The sequence below is a fragment of the Onychostoma macrolepis genome, chromosome 01 (genome assembly GCF_012432095.1).
Source record: "Onychostoma macrolepis isolate SWU-2019 chromosome 01, ASM1243209v1, whole genome shotgun sequence".
In the NCBI taxonomy this organism is placed as follows: Eukaryota; Metazoa; Chordata; class Actinopteri; order Cypriniformes; family Cyprinidae; genus Onychostoma; species Onychostoma macrolepis.
The window spans coordinates 12,162,815-12,185,918 of NC_081155.1; the positions used below are offsets into that span (position 1 = coordinate 12,162,815).

General features: G+C 35.6%; 2 protein-coding genes across 6 annotated transcripts in view; one reads left to right on the forward strand and one right to left on the reverse strand.

Moving 5' to 3' along the window:
• The first annotated feature begins 585 nt into the window (after window positions 1-585).
• il15 (interleukin 15) lies at window positions 586-14,575 on the forward strand. The gene is made up of 6 exons (XM_058794090.1): window positions 586-1,142; window positions 7,095-7,189; window positions 9,797-9,899; window positions 10,056-10,100; window positions 10,233-10,361; window positions 11,301-14,575. Exons 1-6 carry the CDS (start codon window positions 987-989, stop codon window positions 11,430-11,432), a joined length of 660 nt encoding a protein of 219 aa, XP_058650073.1. The 5' UTR covers window positions 586-986; the 3' UTR covers window positions 11,433-14,575.
• A 142-nt stretch (window positions 14,576-14,717) lies between these two features.
• inpp4b (inositol polyphosphate-4-phosphatase type II B) overlaps window positions 14,718-23,104 on the reverse strand; it is a 195,730-nt gene continuing 187,343 nt past the window's right edge. For 3 of the 5 annotated variants that reach the window (XM_058785660.1, XM_058785500.1, XM_058785746.1), the window contains one exon: window positions 15,506-16,942. In XM_058785660.1, the coding sequence (XP_058641643.1) occupies window positions 16,765-16,942 (178 nt within the window). In that variant the 3' untranslated portion in view covers window positions 15,506-16,764. The other 2 variants (XM_058785577.1, XM_058785826.1) reach the window with 2 other exon arrangements.

Consider the following 23,104-nt stretch of genomic DNA (forward strand, 5'->3'; position numbering starts at 1 on the left):
CTTAAACCAGCTCATGACCAGCATCCATGCTTCAAAACCTACCTAACCAGCATATGTGTATTTTTTTTCCCCAACAGTGTAGACTGTATTCAGTCTCCATGTATATTGTTGTTGCTACATTATTTGATAATTTTATGTTTAGGTTTTGTAAAGCGGCTTCAGCATTGACTAAATATGAAGAGTTCAGATGCAAAAGCCTTTAAGTGCCATCTGAAATTTTCATCTAAAATAAAAAAAATTTATCAGGCTCCTATGTTCAGTAAACAATTTACTGTAAATGTATTCTAATGGCAATGTATAGGTCCTTCTCAATGCAATTAAAGTGAAATAACTAAACATAAATATACGAGCCTGATAAAAATTTTCATTTTAGAAGAAAATTTCAGATGGAACTTACTTAGAGGCTTTTGCATCTGAACTTTTCATATTTTAATTAGTAGTAAACAGCGCTGGTCACGTGACATCAACAAATGGCAGAGACCATAAGGGGGCGACCCGCTCTATGCAAAATAAAACGGTTTTCCCAAGTTCACTTTCAAGACTCATGACCTTTAATGTCAGTGCGCATTTTAATAATATTTCTCGTTCATTTTTTTTTTTTCTACGTGCATATTTAGCCATTTTCCAGGATGACTTCATTAGAAGTCCCTAAATGACCTTATCTTAAGGTCTTATGTCGTCAGTGGACCTCTAACTCTGCTCCTTCTTCCATGAACGCTCTTCTTCGTGGATCCGAGATTACGGTGTTTAACACCACAGACAAACATGTTGCCGAGTTACAGAGAAGGAAGAGCACGAGCACTGGCGCTGCGCTGTCAAGAGACGCACGTCAAAGTGAAAGAGCTTCATGGGCGGTGTGTGTGTGTGTGTGTTTTCACTAGCACATTTACTCAGTGCGAGCACGGAGGACAAGAGGAAGAAGCCTGCAGTGTGCACGCATGGATTAATATCCAACTGGAGCATATACCTGGATTCCATATACCTCCATGATATACTTCAAGAACTTTTATACGAGAACATGTGAACTTAACGCAGCTGTCGTTGTTGGCCTACCAACAATCTCGCTTTCGATGATTTTAATGACCTCCTTCCTCGCCTTCATTTTAGGATTGTGGAATAAGCCAACCAAGCTAAAATCAATGGTAGGAAACAAACACTCACTCACTGGACGTTTTGGGCTCTGTTGTCATTAATGTCACTGAACAAGGGTCAATAAACTTGTATTATGGTACTGATCAGTACATGTTGATAGTGGCTCATGCACGACGCATTGTGAATGGCATGTCAAAATATTTATCTACAATTAATATATCTGAACCATGTTGTAGATATATGTCGAAAAGCATGGTTGTTAAAACTCGTTCAATTTCAACGTTAGGTAACCCCCCCCCTATTTTGTTTATAATGTCCATAAGTGGCACAAAATTTAATCTCAGCACTTTTGATGGATGCCTATGCTATTTTTCATTTCGTTATTTCATCTGAAGATCAACAATTGTGAGATGGAGTTAGATGAAACAGTTTTGATGTCAATTGATTGAACTAGACTTGAGTCTATGAATATGGGAGTTTTTTTTATTTATTTATTTTTTATTCGTGGACACATCAGTGTTTTTTGTTTAGATTTGTGAAGTGAAAGTTAGAATTTTTATACTGAAGAAAAAATTATAAAAATGATAAAATTGGACCCTTGGGCTAAGATGCGACTCAGAATTGGCCCAGAAGTTGGCATGTTTTTACTAGTGTAATTATGTTTAAATTTAATACTTATTGTAATTAATGGGGTCATTATTTAATATTTACGTAAATTAGGCATAGGCTACATTACCAACATCTTCACTTTCATTAAAACCTATAGGTTAATTGAGTGAAACCATTAAATTTGCTTTCATAGTGTTATTTCATATCTTTGATTAAAATATAGGCAATTAAATATGTAAATATTCATCTTCTATTTTAGCTTATGTTTTGACCATTTAATTTATATATATATAGTGCTGGGCGGTATACCGGTTCATACCGAATACCGGTGTTTATTTTTCTTATGATATGAATTTTTAAAATACCGCAATACCGGTGTTATTTAAATAACGTTCGGAACGCGACACACTGTTTGAGAGGGGTCTCTTCACTGTTGCATTGTGGCGAGGACACAGCTGTATGTGTTACAAAGCGTGAAAGTTCTGAAGCTGTAGAACGTGATGACACAGAAGAACTCATCCACAATATCCACCGCGCGCTGCCATCAGCTCCCGCGTCTCACACACACGAGCGTGACTTTAGCACTATATTTAGCAACTTTCAGACCCTTTTAGCGGCTTTTTTCCATAGAATATACAAACTAACAAACCTAGCGAATTTTTGGATAAACCTTAGCAATGCTTCAGTTGGAAGAAGTGGCCAGTACTGCCTCGCGAGCGCGAGATCTGACACTTCCGGCGCATTTGTCGCCTCTCTGCGTCTGTTCTGTGCAGCGAGCGGCAGAGAAGCACCGCATTCATTTGACTTTTTTTTTTTGGTTTACTCAGAAGCAGGCAATGAGACAAAAAAGTAATATAGCCAAAACTACTGCGTAGCCGCTCTTTAGTGTAACGCTAGATGCATGTTGATTTTATCAGATGATGTCGCGATTATAAATGAGAGTGACTCCTGGTTAACATGTATTAATGAGTCGTGTTTGGTCACTATTTAGTGTGGAATTTTTCTACAATATTTTCTCATCATGACAGTAAAATAGGGCATTCTAAGTCAATCTACTGCAGTTTTCCCTCCCTCAATCAGTAGAAAATGTGGTTAACACCCGATCATGCATGAAAAAAATTAATACCGTCATATACCGTGAAACCGGTATAATTTTGAAAAATACCTTGATATAAATTTTTGGTCATACCGCCCAGCACATATATATGTATATATATATATATATATATATATATATAGGCCTGTGTTTTTGCTCTATAGGAATCTGCTTTACAAATATTGGCAGTAGACTCGTGAGCAAATTGTGCACTAAAGCGTTAAGCAGTATTAAAGGTATATACGTACAATCATGGCCGCAGGAACTAGGGGTGCTGAGGGTGCTGCAGCACCCCCCGCCGCAGGGCCGGGTCTGAGATTTTCCTTTTGCCCCTCGATCATCCCCAAAATACTTAATTTTTATGATTATTTATTAAACTGACCAGAAATATATAGCCTAGTGCAGCTGTATTTTTCTTGCGCGCCTCGTGGCACGCGTCCCTGCATATCCGCCTCACACTGACAGAATTTCATGTGGATGTTCACGCGATATTACTGTAATTTTACATTCCGACTTGTAAAAACCAATCAGGTCCTAGTCCTTTTTATGAGCTGTTTTCCGAAGCTTTCTCGCTTCTCAAGACAGCCACCATCAATAAGCACTGCTCTTTAATTGCGCTCTAGTCTCTGGTCAAACTCTGGTCTGTAGCCTAATGTAATCTATTAACTACGCGCATCATAACGCTTTAGGCAAGTAGGCTATCCATATTATGACAAAATATTTTAATAAGACTGAATTTGAATTTAACCTGATCACGTTTAATAAAAAGACATTTTAAGTTTGATTATAACGCGCAAGTCCACTATTATTCAAACAACTAACAGATTATACAGCGAACAAAGAACATTTACATTTTCAAAGAATACTGAAGCGTGAGTGTGAGCACTCTTAAAAAAAAACAAAAAACAAACAAACTATAAGCTACAATCAGTGATGTTGTCTGCAGTGTATGATCAATCTCTTACATCGCACGTAGGTAGGCTACATCCAAAGACTATAGAATACCTTAAAGAGACTTTGCTATCTGCGTTTCTGATGAGAGAATTCGATAAAGTGCATTGACCAAAGCTTTTGCGTATCAGCGATGTTAATATTTAATAAAATCCCCTTATATAATAGAAATATTAAAGAAAAAAATATTGAAATAAAATCACAAAAGCACAAATACATTGGATTGCATATAGGCTACATCTTAATTTGTATGTTAATCTATAAGAGTTTGGGCTGTTTATAGGATTTTGTCAAAGGCCCCGCCCTGCCTCATCAAGCCCCACCCCCCAGATAAAATATGTTCCCGCGGCTATGCGTACAATGATAAATACTTACAAATACTTTATGGTTGACATGCTATTCATCTGAAAATTAATGACTCAATCTGGCACGCTTTTCAATGTACGTAGTCCTTTGTTGAGTCAATTGCTATCAATTTCAAAATGACATGATTTCAATTCGGCTTGATGATCTTGAAATGTTACTTACTATTTATTTCTGTTCATATGTTAAGCCATTTTAATACCTTAGCATATTCCTTTAGCCAGTGTCCATTGTTAATTATTATGCCTATTCCAAATTGGTGTAATCCTGTGTTATTTTATTTGGTAGTACTTAGGTGTTCGAAACTAGTAATTATCCCAGTTTTTAAGCTTCCAGTAACAATTCAATTTGGAGTTTCATTCATGCCTGTGTAATGACTTGTCAGATTAGTTACTTTTACTAACTTTTAAAATGCTACATATTGTAGGCGTTGGTGTCTATTCCTAGAACTAGAAAAACGGATAACAGAAATCATTTGAATTAAAGTAACTAAAAAGTAAGTACTAGTGCTACTAAAAGTACTGAAAGTGAATAGTTGATATCTGAACAGTAGCTCAATGGCTCTTGAGTCTATAGTAGCCCAAATTTGCACTCATGTTTATACTAATAACTTCTGAACCAAGGGCTAGAAGGCTCAAGACAAGACAAACTCCTCCTCATGTTCACAAAAATCGAAATAAATCATCTTCAGACAAGACACGAAGTTATGGAATTCAAGTTGATTCATCAAATGGTTCTTGCACAACACTTGAATGAGTTTGATGAAAAGCATACCACAATGGATGTGAGGCAGTATCTCTGCAACTCTTTAGCATATTCAGACCAAACTTTGTGTGTGTTATCCACCTTTTTCTTCAACGCGGAAGTAAGCCTATGGGTGAGACTTCCGGTTCATTAGCCGCTATACGTAAATAACGAGAAGAATAACAGCGTGCAGTAAACGGTAAAAATGTTTGCACTACAAACCAGTTTGTTCACAATTAAGATAATACATTAAAATAATGTGGTAAGACACACCGATTTTCAATATCAAGCAGCAAAACAAACTGTTTCGTACAGCTAAAAATAGCGGGACGCGGATGAGACCGGAAGCTAGACCCATAGAATTTACAAATGGCCGCGTCCGTTTTCACGGCAAGAAAAAGGTGGATAACAACCATGACCTGAAACTACATGCACAGTTTTGACACAGAGCCACCTAGTGGTCAGGAGATATGAAAAATGATATCTTCTGAACTAAAAAAAACAATCCCAAGACTGGTCTCTTTAGATTCAGTGTGACATTCCGAGTCAAACAATTGTTCTCTGTCAGCCATTTTGTGCATCGATCATTTTAAATTTGGTCTTTTAATTTTTTCATTTGTCTCTTTAATTTTTCTTTTAATTTATGAATGCATTGGTGTATCATTACAAAACTTAGTTTCATTGGCACTTCGTTGAAAGTACTCAAAGTTTTGGGACAGCACCACCTTGTGGTCAAACATTATAACTTTAAAAAAATACTACTAGCTTTTGATGAATTTGACCTATTGTCATGAGACTGGTCTTTGTATATTCCTTGGGTCATGCTGAGAATATCGATTCCAGTTAGGGATGGGCGATATCTTATCGTTTGCGATATACTGGTAAATATTCTCCCCACGATAATAATTAAGTCTTCCCGCGATAATAACGATAAAGTCTAGTTGTTGACACATTTCTGTGTGCGACAGTGCGGAGTGACATTGCAGAAGGCGGACATGAAATTGAGGAGTTTATCGCTAAATGAGGAGCTCCTTCTACAATCTGGAACTGGTTTGGTCAGGGCTGTACATGATACAGTTTTGCATGTGTATGAGCCTGTTTACAAACCTGTTGTCCAACAAAGATATCATTTATCAACATGCTTTTTCTCCAGATTAACTTAATAACAGTTGAGGGTTTGAAATAACTTCTTTTTGTGACCAGAAGTGGTTTCATATTACAGAATAATAATATTATATGCAGGCTATGTCGATTATCATTGCATTATAAATATACTTTCCTTATAAAAAAAAATACCCAAGATTGCTTGAAGAACACAGATAAACCATATATTTTGTGCAATCGTATGTTTATTGTATTTTAAGTTTCATCAATTAAAATGTCTCTATCTCCGTTGTGCGTTTTATTCAACTGGATGCCTTTGTCCTTATAAGGGATTTCAAGAAGTGCAAGAGCGCCCTCCAGCTTCCAAGATGAATTAAATGGTTATTACATTATGTGTACTCAGTAATGCTCACAACACCCTATTTTGGGTAAATAGGAAAGATAATACTTTTCTCTAAAGAAACAGGATTCCCTGAATTATTGTCGTTGATATTATCACAATAAATACCAGAAATATCGTGATATATTTTTAAACGCATATCGCCCTTCCCTAATTCCAGTTATGCCATAGTCAACCGTTTTTTCCCCCTACTTTTTCAGACTCCTCCTAAAGGTGTGGTCCGAATCTCACGGAAATCAAATCTGAGCATATTCAGACTATGCTGGCAAAAATGTATGGATTTCATGTTTATATACAAATAACAAATTTGATGGCATATTGCCAAAATGATTCAGAGGCTGTATCTCTGCAAGGCAGGCATATTGACACCAAACTTTGTGCGCGCCACACTGAATACACCACATTAATTAGGTCACAGTGCCACCTACGGGTCACAAATCATTAGGAATGAAATCAGATTATGTTTTTTCAACCGTAAATCATCTATAAATGTCTTTGATTACTCATTTTGTCCTTTGCTTTTCATATCTTTCTTTTTCCCTACTGTGCTTTGCCCCTCAATTGTCCATGCTGCACCGCAACTAAACTTTTGTTTTCGTTTCCACTGACTGCGCACTTTGCTTCCTGGAACTGTGTATTCTTTCTAACAAATGAAAGAATCACTTCTGTATTTGTGGAATTTTTGCAGTATTTTTGTCCTTTGTGAGTATTAAAGGAGTGTGTGATCTTTTGCAGAGAACTGGAAGATGTGCTTGTAATCCTTGGTGCTTTGAGAATCACATGGAATGCCCTTTGATCTCAGAGGTTTGGAATTCTATCTTAATTCTGAGGTATATCTAAGAAATTAGACTGCTTATTTTCTTTACTGATTGCTGTTTAAATCTGGTACAACCACAGTAACTGGGTTGCTAAAACCGGTTCTAGGGCGAATGAGCTAACTTTGGCCACTTTCTACTATTAAGACGGCCCAGTTGTCATAAATTAAAGGGACAGTTCACCTTCAGTTGCTGGTCGCCATTGACTTCCATAGCATGGAGGAACAAAAATGCAAGTCAATGAGGACCAGCAACTGAAGGTGAGCTATCCCTTTAACCCCTAATAAAATTCACTGGGAAAAAAAAAAATAGGGCATAGGATTTACTTTGAAACGAGTTTCATTCAGAAATTGGTAGTAAATTTCACAAATTATTACAAAGAAACAGCACGTAACATTGAATTAAACGTGAAATTGTGAAGTAGAAAGACTGCAATAGTATTTTCTCGTAAAACGTATTCCAATAATCTTTGTTTTATTTACAATTTTATTTCAGTTTTTACAATGTCAATAGAAGAGAAACTGTATAGAGGAGTTCAATGTTGTTGTTACACCATTTCTCAGGTTTTATTTGAATGCCAGTTTGTGTATCAGATGCATACATTAAAGTCTCAGCTACAAAAAGATTTACTTTGAATTTCAGTATTTCCTTTTAAAACATACTTTAAATATCTTTGTTAATAATACTGCTTATTGTAGAGATAACAAAAGAAAAATGAACACCAGTTGTGACAATGTTTCCCAATAACAGCAGGCCATTTTGACAAACTATGGAGAAAGATCTTAATGGGAATCTGCCAATAAATAAGTCTATTTTAAGCTGTATGAAAAACAAAACAATTCTTGAAACTGCAAAAACAGCAAACTGTTGTTTTGGGCATGAGTTGTACTGAGTCATTTATATAAAATTATAACATGTGACAGCCTGATCCAGCTAAACCGCAGTGTTGTGAGAACAATACTCAAGCTATCAGGTAATGTCGACCTTCATTATATAGTCGACTTTATTTACTCTAGCACTCTTACATTTGTCTAATTGGACTTTTGACTCTTTATAGTTCTTGAGTTTATAAGTGTTGAGATACAGCCCTTGTGACAGCGTCACCATGTGACATCTAGCCCGCACCCCCCCAATACAGTTATAGTCCATAAAAAATAATTAGTCTTATGCACTGGATGAACTGACACATCTGAGATTTCTAAAGTCCAATTTAAATGGCCCTTTATCTGCTGCTGCCCCACTACAGTGTGCATTAGCTAAATGTGCTTGTCATTGCTGTACACTATAAAGAGACGCTAACACGGCTGGTAATATGAACCCACTGCAAGATCAATCTCAATCCTCACTACCTAGAGCAAACAACACCATTATCTGTTAAGAACAAAGTTGTGTAGCCTTTTTGCTTGCAACAAAAAGGGTGGAGAATCATGACCTTAAATGTCATCAGATACAAATGAAACCTAAATCTGATACTGCAATGACGTTAAGATCTTTGGTCACAGGATGGTGGTGAAAATAACTAGGTTTGCAGGAAAGGAGTTGTGTACACAGTATATAACGCATGCTCTATTTTGATTTGTTGATATCTTGATTTAGCAGTTTTTCCACTGCAAGCAAAACAAACTGGAGTTGCATTGACTCTGTTCCAAATCCAAGTGTAAAGGCTGTTCCAAAAGGCTCAACTTTATTGTAAGATAGCTCCTTTTGGCCAAATTGCATGTGGAGAAGGTACTTCATGAAGAAGGCGATGCTATAGTGCATTATGCATTGAGCTTAGTGGACAAAAAAATGCTTATAAATGGTTAAAATTAATTAATTAAAATATTTCAATCCTATATGGACTACAATCCTACATTGTACCCAAAATTTGTGCTCTGTGTATTTTTTAAAAGAAATTAATACTTTTATTTGGCAAAGTAAAGACATTTATTATAATGCTACTAAAGGTTTCTATATTAAAACCCTTAAAAATAATGGTTTCAAAAAAATATTTATCAGCACAACTGTTGCCAACATTGATAATAATCAGAAATGTTTCTTGAGCAGCAAATTAACATATTTTCATGATTTCTGAAGGATCTTGTGACACTGAAGACTGGAGTAATGATGCTGAAAATTTAGCTTTGCATCACAGTAATGAATTACATTTTAACATATATTCACATAGAAAACAGTCCCTTTAAATTGTAATAATATTTCACAATATTACTGTTTTAACTATTATTTAACAATGAAATGCAGTCTTCATAACAGTAGTGTAGAGTGTTTAAATAGTTCTGATGTAACTGTAGAGAACAATGTGGCTTCACTATAGGTTTTGGAACAGAGCCATGTGTTGCATCATTGTGTTGGCGTTTCTGTTAACTCTTCTGTTTTTGGACACGTTCCTGAAGAGCTGCATGAAGAACAGATCAAAATATGGGTCGTGAATGGTTAATGAGTTTGTGCCTGTAATGGGTTTTGGTTTGGGTGCTGTTCCCTGGACAGTAGTTGAATCCACCGGAACTGTGGCATTGCAAATGGATGTGTAATGTAGATGGAGCAAATTATAATTGGATTGTGCAGGATTACTAAATCATTTTACATTAACTCATGCTATATTATGGTTGGTTTTGTGTTCAGCTGTCTAAGTGCTCTATTGCCCGTGGCTGAAGGTCATGCAATGCAGGCACTGCAAGACCTCCAGAACGCACTCCGAGACAACGAGACCAAGCTTTTATTCCAGGCGAGTATAACATCTGAGATTCTGATGCATTATGTAACTCAAGGAGTGTCATAATTGCCATATTGTCTGCATTCTTTTCCCAGCTGTCACAAAATCCACTTGACCTACATAGTAGATCAGAATCCTAATTTGTGAACATTTTTTCATTTTCTCCAGCGTTCTAATGCGAGTTTGTATACACCAAACACTGATGATATCGACGTAAGTTCACTTAAAAAAAAATTCAAGAGAATCATTTGACCAAATAAAAATGATTGTCAACAAATTATGGATTACTGGCATGGCAATACACATTCAAATCCAGTGCTAATTGACCTCTATGTTTGTCTGCAGAATTGCACGTTCAAGTTTTTTGACTGTTTTCTGATGGAGATGAACGTTCTCTTGCATGACGAAGACCCAACACATGAAAACAAGCACAAGCCCATGATAGAGAAAACTTTGGAAGAATATAACAAAAATGTAAGTCAAAGCAATACCACAATGTGCGTGTCAATATTGTGCATCATTCAGAATTGACATGGCTCAACTGGATCAAATGAGCCATGCATTCAACTTTTTATACACTGAAAGTTTACATGCATTTTTTAAAACATTAGATTACATTTTATTGTTAGTACACTTGTGTGAAATATTATAGCTATATAATAATGATAAATTTCATATTGTTTACATATTTTAATATAAGGTTAAATATGAAAACAATATGGTGTGCACTGGACATTTTGTGGTGCTGTTTGGTAAATGTTTTCACTATTTATTGGTTGATTATTGTTTAACTATATTGAGCATAGTTAAGAAAAAATGAACTTGTGCTATTAATGACTTTTTCTTGTGGCTGAGAATTTTTAAATGAATCATCCTGTCATTCCAATTCAATTTCGCAGTTATGAATAGGAAAGAATTTGATTTGTGACCCTGGGACCACAAAACCAGTGTTAAGTGTAAATTTTTCGAAATTGAGATGTATACATCATCTGGTTTGTTAGGATCGGACAACTATTTGAAAATCTGGAATCTGAGGGTGCAAAAAAAATCAAAATATTGAGAAAATCGCCTTTAATGTTGTCCAAATGAAGTTCTTAGCAATGCATATTACTAATCAAAAATGAAGTTTGTATACATTTACGATAAGAAATTTACAAAATATCTTCATGGAACATGATCTTTACTTAATATCCTAATGATTTTTGGCATAAAAGAAAAATGGATCATTTTGACCCATACAATGTAGTTTTGGCTATTGCTACAAATATACCCCAGCGACTTAAGACTGCTTTTGTGGTCCAGGGTCACATTTTTCAATTTTCAGAATAATGAGCATCCCGGTTATGTATAATGGAACTGACGGTTATGCTTGCAACAGCTGGTAACGAGTCTCTGTTTGAACTGCTTCCACAGAAGTGTTCAGAGCGATATCCTTGTGAACTACAAGAACTTGCCTCCTCCAATAAGTTCTTGGAGAAGATGACAGAGTTCCTTGAGAAACAGCGAGCTCTTTGCAGTCAACTCTCTACTATAACATGCGACTAAAATCATACTTTATTTCCCTGAAAGCATGTACAATAAGCTCATTTATCTATTATCATTTTAAATTATGCTAGTCTTTTTATTTTTTTTTTATTAATATTTATATCACCTCAGTCTGAAAGTGTCACTTTATTAATGCCGTAAGAATGATATATTTTTTTAACAAAGGGGTTTTTTGAAGGTGAAAAATTGTTTCATGTAAAATAGGTTTTATATATTGTTTTATATTCAATGTATTGTTACATTAAAGCATTTTTTTTTTTTAACAGAAGTAATGTCATTTATGTTGAGGTGAATTGGGTCCAAGACTAAAACCAATCTAAATCACTGACCTAATGACCGGTCTGAAGGAAACTTGATGCCTGATATCATTTTGTAACTGTTATAGGGAGTATAACAGCTTCTATTGTTTCACTTTGTCTGAGGAGGAATTTCCTGTGGAAGTTCAAAGAGGTCTGGTCCTGACCTTCTCCATGACTGCCCCATTGAACTGCATGAGGATTATGAACTCTACATCTTCATGACACAAATCACTAATGCACTTTAGTCAGGATAGTGCCTTGTGTTATTTTTCACAGGATTGATAACAAGACTTTGAGGAATACAAGTACAGTGCATTCAATGAACTGTATTGTTGTTTAACGTTATAATTGTTCCCCTTATGACATTGTCAAACATTGTCAAACAATTATATGAAACAAAACAATTATGTGATCTAGGACTTTAATACAGTGTCTGCCATGGTAAAGAAAAAATCCTTTTTTAAAAAAAAATTTAACACTTAATTTGTTTTTCTTTAAATTCTGCATTTACATCTTGCAATTCTTTTTTTCTTCTCGCCGTGAATGGTAATTTTACCTCACAAACACTTTTTTCCCACTGAATTCTGAGTTTACATTTTGCAATTCAATTTTTTTGTTTGTTTCCACCGTGAATTAAGGTAATTGCTACTTTTTCTTGCAGTTGTGAGTTTATATCTCACAATTCTGGCTTTCCTTTTCAAAACTGCAAGTTTATATCTCCTATTTCTTTAAAAATTGTCTCCTATTTCTTTAAAACATCTTGCAATTTTTCTCAGAATTGTGAGTACATACATATCTTGCGATTCTGCATTTATATCACTTAAAAGTCCAATTTGTGAGATGAACTCAGAATTCTGAGAAGGACAGAATTGTGAGATATAAAATTACGAGAAATTTCTTCTTTTTTTTTTTTTTTTTTTTTGTGGTGGAAACAAGCTTATACTTACCGCATTGTTTTCATGACTGAATGATTTCTGAATTTGTCATTTAGCTGCTTACCTGATGATGATGTTGAGGTGGTTTGATGCTGCAGGCTGTTGACTTTTTCTGACTTTCGTGACATTCTGTTGAAGAATCTGCAGCCCATCTGTACAGTACACTGATTTGAAACACAATCCTGAGTCACCAATTTTAGAAAAGTTGGGACTATTTAGTCAGGAAGTTACAAACTGCTGTGCTTATGAACGAACAGGCACTAATTTAAAACAAATGTTTTCCACTACTTTTGGAGGGAACATATTATGAGCTCCCAAAGGTTGTGCTGATAATTATTTTTACTTATTCTTATCCTTAGCAATACAGCACATCCAGTCAGAGGGCTGGATAAAGATGAAATCATCACATTTTTCCCAGTTAGAACATTTAATCACTTTTTTTTTTTACTTTTCAAATGTAATTTTGTTTGTGCTTTTGGACATTGAACTTTACTATCCTTAAAGTGCCCCTATTATGGGTAATGAAAGGTTCATATTTTGGTTTTGGGAGTCCCCAACAACAGGTTGACATGCATGCAAGGTCAAAAAACACTTTCATTGTCTTATATGCATTTATTTTTACTTTACTTGCTCAACGATTCATTTTTCCAAACCCCTCCTTTGCGTGACGCTAATCTGCGGTGATTGGTCTCATTTTCATTTCATCTCGCCTGTAATGCCTGATAAAGCAGCGTTTGTGAGTGCAGAGCTGCTTTGTGTACAGCGTTACCGGGGATTCGTTTTAAAAACGACTCGTTTCAATGATTCAGAGTCGACTCTTTCTTTTGAGAGACAATAACTTTATACACGGTGCACTTTCATATTTAAAACTTTGCAGGATGTTTTCATTCACTTAGAGATGTGTTACACACTCATGAAAAGGTCATTTTCAAAAATCCATAATTGGGGCACTTTAATTCGGCTAATTAGACGTATTATACTGCATTTTTCATTTGAAGACAGAGTGCTTAATTTAACAATTAAAATAATTTTGTACTTTCACTCATGTGGTAATAATTTGACGGCGGGACTTTCCAGAACATTTTTAAGTTTTGCAAAACTATCCCACACTCTGATCAGACCAGTACACACAGTCAAAATTACTTTAATTTAACGTAAATAATTTAGTATGTGACTACCTAGAAAGCAATAACTTTCTTAGTTTTTTTTTTTTGATAATTGATTGATGATAATAGCGCTCTGCTGTCATCCAGGCTAGTTCTTCATGGCTAAAATAGTGGCACGCGATCTAATCAGTGTAGCTCACAGTGCCCTCTGCTGCTGAATATACTTGTAACCATTGGAATTAGGGAGAAGGGTCCTATTGGAATTAGGAATTGTCAAACATAACTTTTAGAAGATGACACGGTAAGCCAGGCTGGTAGTTAATTTTTTTTCCCCTGACGAGGGTAGAGGGAGAGGGCCTAGGTTCAAGAGTCACAATTCGCTACTGGATTGACTCAAGCAGCATTCACACTTACAGTGGTCTTCAGCAACAGAGACCTAAAGTGATTAATTTTCTATTAGAGATTTATTTTCCAGCCATTAGCATTGCAAATTTATGCAAATGAGCAGGTTCAGCATGAGCTTGCTTTGTTGTTCGTACACGTACACGGCTGAGAAATGTGATGAAAAATGTTTCAGTGAGCCATTCTGTTCAGACCCGATGACAAACATGAATGTGAACTGGCAAGAACTTTTCAGCTAATCTGATAACACATGATCGTTTTAGGTACATGATATTTCATCCAAAGCATTTTGTATGGCTTCGAAGGTCAGTCAGTATGAATCTGATCCACTTGTACGGTGATAAGCATCTTAAAAACCTCACAAATAAACAATGTCACAGTGACATTTGGTATGGGGCCTTTTAGCACAAGAGAGGGAGTGTTATTTTACAGTTGGCAGCATATAGAGAGCATATTATATAAACCTCAGATTAATGCACGATGAGTGTAAAAGCAAGCTGAAGGCTGTTATGGAAATAGTCTCTGTCCAAGAATCATATAAACTGAAAGTGAAATGGCTTTATATACCAACACAAATATATTTTTAAAAAAAACAGTACACACTTTCAGCAATACCTCAAAAACAGAACAATAACAACAAAACACAATCTATGGTCATGAGATACAGATGTGATGAATCTCAACTAATATGATGACCTGCAAAGTTTTACTTGGCATTCAAAGCTACATATTCAGGAAAGTCCTGTAAATTGCTCGCTTTTCACTTTTGATAGAAAACATTTGTACACATTTGACGATTTACATGTAAATAATGTATATTTACTACAGTTTACATTTAGTATCTTTAAATTATTTTTAAATAATGCACATAATTCTTCCTTAAAACCATAAAACAAGAGTAAGTACTTTTCAGTAGGCCTTTTTTAAAAAAAATATATATTAAAACACTTTTCTGTTTTATATATGAAATGAACTTGCACAAAAACACACATATGTACAAGCAAGGTTCAAAAGTCAAGAGATTGTATAGTAGAAATGGGTATTTGTATAGTATTTGGTTTTGCTGCTGTCATTAAAGCATTATTTAAAAAATAAAAATAATAATAACATTTTGAATCCCTTTCAGTGTGGATTTTTGAACCCCACTGTACATATAGCATTTTAAGTGTAAAAATAATGGTGCTGCGTTTCAGGAGTCCACCTTGCCGTACGTCCCTTCAGGTGGCCGGTAGTATTTGGGAAAGGCCATCAGCTGGAGCATGTTGAAAGCGTATTTTCTGCACTTTATATTCTTTTGCACATTCTCAATCCGGCAGCCTTCTCTGATGAGGGGAAGATGAAAAAGAAAGAAAGAAAAGGAAAGGAATGATAATGATGATAACGATGAGGATGAAATCATGAAAAGGCCTCAGTGTTTGTACCTGCATGTTAATATGCAAAGCACGAGGAAACATTTTGATTGTACTGAATAAATGAAACTTCAATTATGAAAGCATAATGCAACAGATAACTCTGACATTCATGCTGCATTTAGAGCGTGTCAAAAAAATAAACACATCCTCACTTCCTTCTGACAAAAAATCATGTGCAGCTGCTAAAATGCTTTCCATTTGTGATCAAAATACCATTCCAAACCCGTATGGGACATTGTGTTTCACAGAGAAAATAACATAAGGGTGGAAACACATGGGAGACTGAACCTTTAAATATTACCAAAATCTTTAGTAGCATGAGTGCTCAAAGTGAAACATCTTATTTTGTTAGTAGTTGTATAACATTAAATTCCTATGAAAGCCTGTTTCCTCCACGGGATAAAAAAAATTAAAAAGGTAATTGTGACGTTTTATCTTAAAATTAAGACTTTTTCTTTTATCTCACAATTTTAACCTTTTTTCTGAACTGCGAGATATAAACTCAGAATTCAGAGAAAAAATGTATTACAAAATATAATTTCAGAAATCACAGAAAAAAAGTCAAAATTGCGGGATATAAACTCAGAATTCAGAGAAAAAATTTAAATTGCGGGATATAAACTTCGAATTCAGAGAAAAAACTCAGAATTGCAAGATATAAACTCAGAATTCAGAGAAAAATAAAGTCTGAATTGCAAGATATAAACTCAGAATTCAGAGAAAAAATGTAAATTGCGGGATATAAACTCAGAATTCAGAGAAAAATAAAGTCTGAATTGCAAGATATAAACTCAGAATTCAGAGAAAAATAAAGTCAAAATTGCGGGATATAAACTCAGAATTCAGAGAAAAAATGTCAATTGCGGGATATAAACTTCGAATTCAGAGAAAAAACTCAGAATTGCAAGATATAACCTCAGAATTCAGAGAAAAAGAAAGTAACTTCTGAAACTAAGAATTCAGAGAGAAAAATTCTGCTGATATATTTTTATTTAGCTTCTTTTTTTTTTTTTTTTTTATTCCTTGGCAAAAAACAGCTTCCATAAATACAGAGACAATACCCAGACCACTTTCGAATGAAAATCAGAAATCAAAATGTTATGCGTGAAGACAGAGTGAACCACTCGAGGAAGCAAGTAAGAAGTTAGACGCAGCTCGGTTATGGCATAATCAGCAGTTTATTGGTATTTTGCAAGCAAAAAAACAAGACTTAAAATGAGCCACACCACCAGCAGGTGGGAGCTGACAAGCAGAAGGGCGATTGGATAGAAGTGGCGGGACGCCGGCTTGTTAATAGCTACAGAGCCCGCTTCAGGGTCGTCCCATTGGGCAACCTCTCCCTGGGCCAAGAGACCACTGAGCGGAAACGAGAGAGAGAAAGAAGCAAACACACAAACACATTCAACAAGACGTTAGTTTAATAGGTCAGTCCACACACACAAACAAGCTCAAGAAAAGGTTAATTGTTTCATCCAAGACTCTCACACAAACACATTCAACAAAACCCTAGTAATATATGAGAGTTTAAAATAATGGCAAAAATAAAGGTAAATGGTGACAAAAATTAACTTGTGTGCAGAAGGAAATATCAGAAGCAAATGATTCTCATTAAATTCATGCCCATTAATGGTTGTTGAATGTCTGTGTTTTTCCACCGATGTGGATAGAATAGCAAACTACAATAGTGAATCTATTGCGAAACAGCAAGTAATCAAATCTGAACTGAATGTGTTGAGAGAAGCAGATTGGGCAATGCAAAAATGATACAAATATCTTTCTCTTGTGTTGTGTTGTGCACAAAAATAAACATACAGGGCAACAAGTGTAGTCTGATTCACAAACAAACAACTCCTTCAAACGAAGCAGTCCAATAGACTGACAAATGTGACCCTGGACCACAAAATCAGCCCTAAGTATCACAGGTATATTTGTAGCAATAGCCAACAATACATTGTATGGGTCAAAATGATCAATTTTCTTTTATGCCAAAAATCATTATATATTAAGTAATGTTCCATGAAGATATTCCTACCATAAGTATATCAAAACTCAGTTTTTATTATTAATATGCATTGCTAAGCGCTTCATTTGGACAACTTTGAAGGCGATTTTCTCAATATTTTGATTTTTTTGCACCCTCAGATTCCAGATATTCAAATAGTTGCATCTCAGCCAAATATTGTCCTATCCTAACAAGCCACAAATCAATGGAAAACTTTTTTATTCAGCTTTCATATAATATATAAATCTCAATTTAAAAAATTGACCCTTATGACTGGTTTTGTGGTCCAGGGTCACAAATCAGTCGCACATTCCTAAGTTATGAGCATCAGCTGCATCGTTGCTGACGTGCTAAACTGCAAAACTAATCACCATTTCAAACAGGTTTCTCAAACATTGTCTCACAAATACTGAAATAATCATCAATGGATTCGAGTTAACAAAGAAACGTTCACAAATTGCTCACTATTGCTAAACATTTACTGCACCTTTTTCCAACACTAAACACTCCCTAGAATGCAATTATTTAATTTATGTTGACAGCATTTTTTTTACTGTGCAATTATTGTATTGAAAACACCTGTCAATCAAAGCTGTATGCTAATATTAAATTCCATTATGCGATGTAAAAGCAAAAATTCGGAATTAAAAATGTTTAATGTAAATGTTTTGATTTACATTTTAAAAAGTAAGTTAAATATGTTGTATGAATAAAAAAAATCCACAAAATGCACTTTCAAGAGCAACAAACACTGAAATTCTTTTGAAAAGGGATGAAAAGTTTTGTTTTTGTCTCAGATTTACACAATATCTCATTGAAATGTCACAGTAAATCCATACAGCTGAGTGAATGTCACACAGCTTGACATGCATCCTCATTAATCAGCACACGTGTCAGCTCAACCTTCTATTTTGGCTTTAAACAATTTCCGAAGACCGGTTCTGCTACATAAAATCAACAGGCTTCTCATCTGCCACTGCAAAACAAACAAACTCGAAGCCTTCAGGGCTTCAACACCCAACACTACTAATAAGAGAATTGCCCATCAGTGCAGGCACTTCACATCCGCCATGAGCATCTTTAGCAGGATCTGACGACTTTGTGGGGTTTTGAGAAGAAAACTCGCAAATCATTGTGCTTATTAAAAGTAAGTTTATGCCTCATTATAATATTTTAAATGTTCAAAAATGAGTCAAATGCGTGCTGAAGACAACAGCAATGAGAAAGTATCTTTCCATGCAACATGTTTGCATGGAAAAAACAGTTCTGTTCACAATGCAATTTCAAGTGTTACCTTAAAGGAGAGCAGAATTGAACTAAACTAGATATTTTATTGAGACAAACAAACCTTGAGACACAATGCTGTTCAGTTGAGCCAGTTTGTTTACATTGGAGGCAGGTTATACTGATAGGCAAATCACAGCTAAATGACTTAATCACCGCTTGAGCACATTTATCCTGATGCAGTGTTGAGTCTAAACACAAGGGTTATACAATTATTTTGTGTAAAATTTTTCTAAATTGTTCAATATCAAATGAATTACATTTGTAATGTTTTTCAGATCTTTTTTAGCTTGTTGCAATGCATTCTGGTATTGCATTCTCTTTAAACACAAGGCATATACAAAAAAATATAAAGAAAAGAAATAAAAAAACAGGACTTTCTATTTGCTTTTAAACTGTAAACGCTTTTTAATTAAGCTGTTTTTCCAATTTTTCAGGTTCTACATTTTCTCCTTAGCTCCATGTCGCTGTTATGGAGGACCAAACCTGCAAAAACAATAAATAAATAAATACGCAAATAAATCCACAAAATAATACATAAATAAATATATAAATAATTAAATGTGCGAGAAAATAAATAATTAAATAAATTAAACGAATGTTGGGGGAAACAATTAAAAAAATGCTAAAGGAAATGCTAAACTGAAAGTTCTCCCCTTTCAAACGATTATTCATTTTTGAATGTAGTTCAGTATTTATTTTTCCTCAGCTCAGCATGCTAATGAGGGGGTGTCTATCAAGCATCAGAGAGGCGGTCTTTATGCCATCATTGGTTGATCGTTATAAAAGTTCTGCGTTCGATTGTTTGCCTGCGCAACATATAACCTTGTATGAAAATGTCTGAACCGTTATTGCAGGGTTTGAAAATGTTTTACAAGGCGTGAGGGCACAAATTTAGAAGAAAAAGTGACGGTTTCCTTGACAGTGTTCTCTTTTTCAACATCGCGTCACATTACGTCACGAGAGGGAGTCGTGTGCCGCGCGCTGCTGGTGTTCAGTGTGTTTTCGGTAGTTATTTTCATTTCAATTTATCATCGTCATGGTAAATTATTGTGTTTGTGAAGGTTGCAGGACATCGAGTCCACAGGTTTCCTCACAAGAACGGTGTCTTCCGGGCCTCGGTGCGTTTGTGCCGCTGAAGAGACGGACTTCACTGATGCATCTGCTTCAAACAACGAGGTGCTGCGATCACTTTACACCGGAAGATTATCATCCCGGCGATATGATGCAGTTCAGCATGGGATGCCGAAGCAAGAGCTTAGTGAGACTCGGTGCGGTTTCTTCGGTGCACACAGCAGCTTCATCGGGCCCCGGTCCGCCTGTGTTCGGCCGCCGGCGGAGACATGATGCTCACGGATCCGTCAGAGATGCTGCTCCACGAAAATATCGGCTGTGCACCGTAAGACTTGATTTTTAAAATTTGCTAACTACCATATCAGTAAACATAATTATTTAAATAATGAGACACAACGAGATGTATATAAGTTGTTGTAAAGCACCGCAGCTAGCTTGTAAGCATTAGCAATATCGTTATACTTTTAAAAACCGTGTAAAAACGTTACCATATGAGAAGACGTAGCTGGTAAGTTAACCTCAGTTTGCTAATATTTTAACTATCAAGTCTAGTGACAGCTTAGTAACATTGTTTGCACAGCTAATTGGTAATTTTTTGTCATACGATGCGTTTTATAAGGCTTTGGATGATGAGGGTGTGAAGATCAGCATTCACCATTTAACACACTTTAACAACACATTAGTGTGATACCCAGACTGAAAGATTGTTAAATGTTTTTAAATGGGTCCGATGGTATATTTTTCTTTCGGTAGAATGTTTTGTGCGTCTATATAAATAAATATATATATATATATGTTAATTAACAGCTGCAATGTTGTGTTTTTGGTTGGATATTAACAGTGCTATGAAATAATATTTATAATTTAGTGCTATATAAATAAAACTGAATTGAATTAACCATAAATGCAGATATGCTTGATATACATCTAATGTAAACTTCATAAACAAGTTTTTATACAGTAAGACAATTTGTGATTTGTGATTTATTTTAAATTGATGGTCAACAAAATGGGGCCATTCAAAACCTCCTTCCTCTGTAAACTGTCTTCTAATGTCTGACTCGACACATGCAGGTAAGGGCTGCTCAGAACACCACAGGCCCAGCGGACAACTTGTCTGTATGCTGTCAGTATTGATTGTCTTATACCAATGGCATTAAAAAGTGACTTACAGGTAGTTGTGACCTACCTAAATATAGGCAACTTGTAATTGAAGAAAACACAATTATTCAGATGGTTTTCAAATCTTTAATATACTATGTATTTATACATACAAGTATTTAGCTCAGAGTAATAAATGATCTCTGCCCTAAACACACTCATGTCTGCTGGCCTGGAGAGGTCTGTGCTCCTGTCTGAAGTGCATATAGGCGATCTGTAGCACATGGGTTCAGACCTGAATACACACAGACTCATGGGGACTCGTGTCATGGTGGGGCTGGGGACCTAAACTGAGGTCAGAAAGTTTCCTGTAAGGGGTAGGTTTAGGTGTAGTATGTTCTAAACCATTCCTAATCTTCTGTTACAAACCAAAAATATGTATATTTTCTACACAAAAAGGATACATACCGTTTAGGGCATAGTATAAATAGGCGAATTGGGACGTACCATACATATCAACAGCATTTGATCATTTTAAACAAATCTGAGTTACAGTCGTCAAATAAACCTAAAGTCTAAAATACAGATTGTGTCAAAGCACTTAACAGTGTGGGATTACAAATTTATTTAAATGTTTAATTTAGATTCCAATGTAATAGTGTACAAACTGAAGAAGTTATATACCTTGTATTTAGCATTTAAGGTGAAAAATGGTGACATGAGTCAGATCACTACATCAGATGCAAGAGGTCCCTGCCAGTTCCTGTTCTCCTATTGTAAGTGAAATGAGCCAGACTCGAATCTTTTGTTCTGCAAATGGCTTTCGGAGCCCCCTGGCCCAGACATGAATCGTTAGACTGATTGGATTATCAATGCAATTGAGTGTTGTTGATTGGGTCTGTCTTTCTCATTTGCATGCTTTGTTTAAAGTTGTCACCCAGGTGCTTGGTCTCCATTCCTAAGCACTGCCCCCTAAAATGTATTTAAAACTACAATGTATCACTGCTTTAGTTAGACTTGGATGACTACAGCGACGCGCAGCGAGTTCTCAATAAAGAGGAACTTCTGGATGAAAGATATCCCAACGTCTCCTGGTCTCTGCTTCGTAGAAGATAAAAGTTCACAACAACAGTATCAAATCGGAAGATAGAGTGTCAGTAATGTATAATGATAAGATTAAACACTCAATTTTTAGTCTAAACAAAATAATTTCCCGGTGTATACCTAACGTCCATCAATACTCTGATTTTAATACGATTACGACAATACTCTGATTAAGAGTCTACCATGTAAACAGAGATTTTTTGTGACCCTAATCCAGCTAAAGTCATAATCGAAGTAAACACAAATCGAATTAAGACATGTGGAGTATTCCTATTTTAATCGCATTATTGAAGTGCAGTAGACATGTAAACACCTTAATCAAACTATTACCGTCGTGTGGGACTTTTCACCGCAGTTTGCGACAGGACACACACTCGGCAGCGATCAACCGTTTGACGGCAAATAAAAGAGCTTCAACACCACAGTCGTCTGTACACGTACATATAATTAACTGCACTTGAAGCTTTCATAAAATTAAAAATGAAACACCCAAAACTGTATGTGGCATCATCACAAAGACGAACTATATGTTTATATATGAAATTCTGGAGGACGTCGGATAGCGTCGCGTGGTGACGTAATGACGCATGCCATTAATCAATCTATGTACTATAACATGTAAAACAGGAACATGAAAGGATTATTCTAAAAGCAACTCATGTAAACACCTTAATCCTAATATTGTCTTATTCAGAATAAGGTAAATAATTAGATTACTGATGTCCATGTAAATGTAGTCAATGACTCGCGGAGCAACTGGGCAATCGACCTTCTTTCCGCCATGATGGATCTACAAACTCCCGCCAAACTGTTCGACTGCAATATTTTCATACAAGGTTATATGTTGCGCAGGCAAACAATCGAACGCAGAACTTTTATAACGATCAACCAATGATGGCATAAAGACCGCCTCTCTGATGCGTGATAGACACCCCCTCATTAGCAGCTGAGCT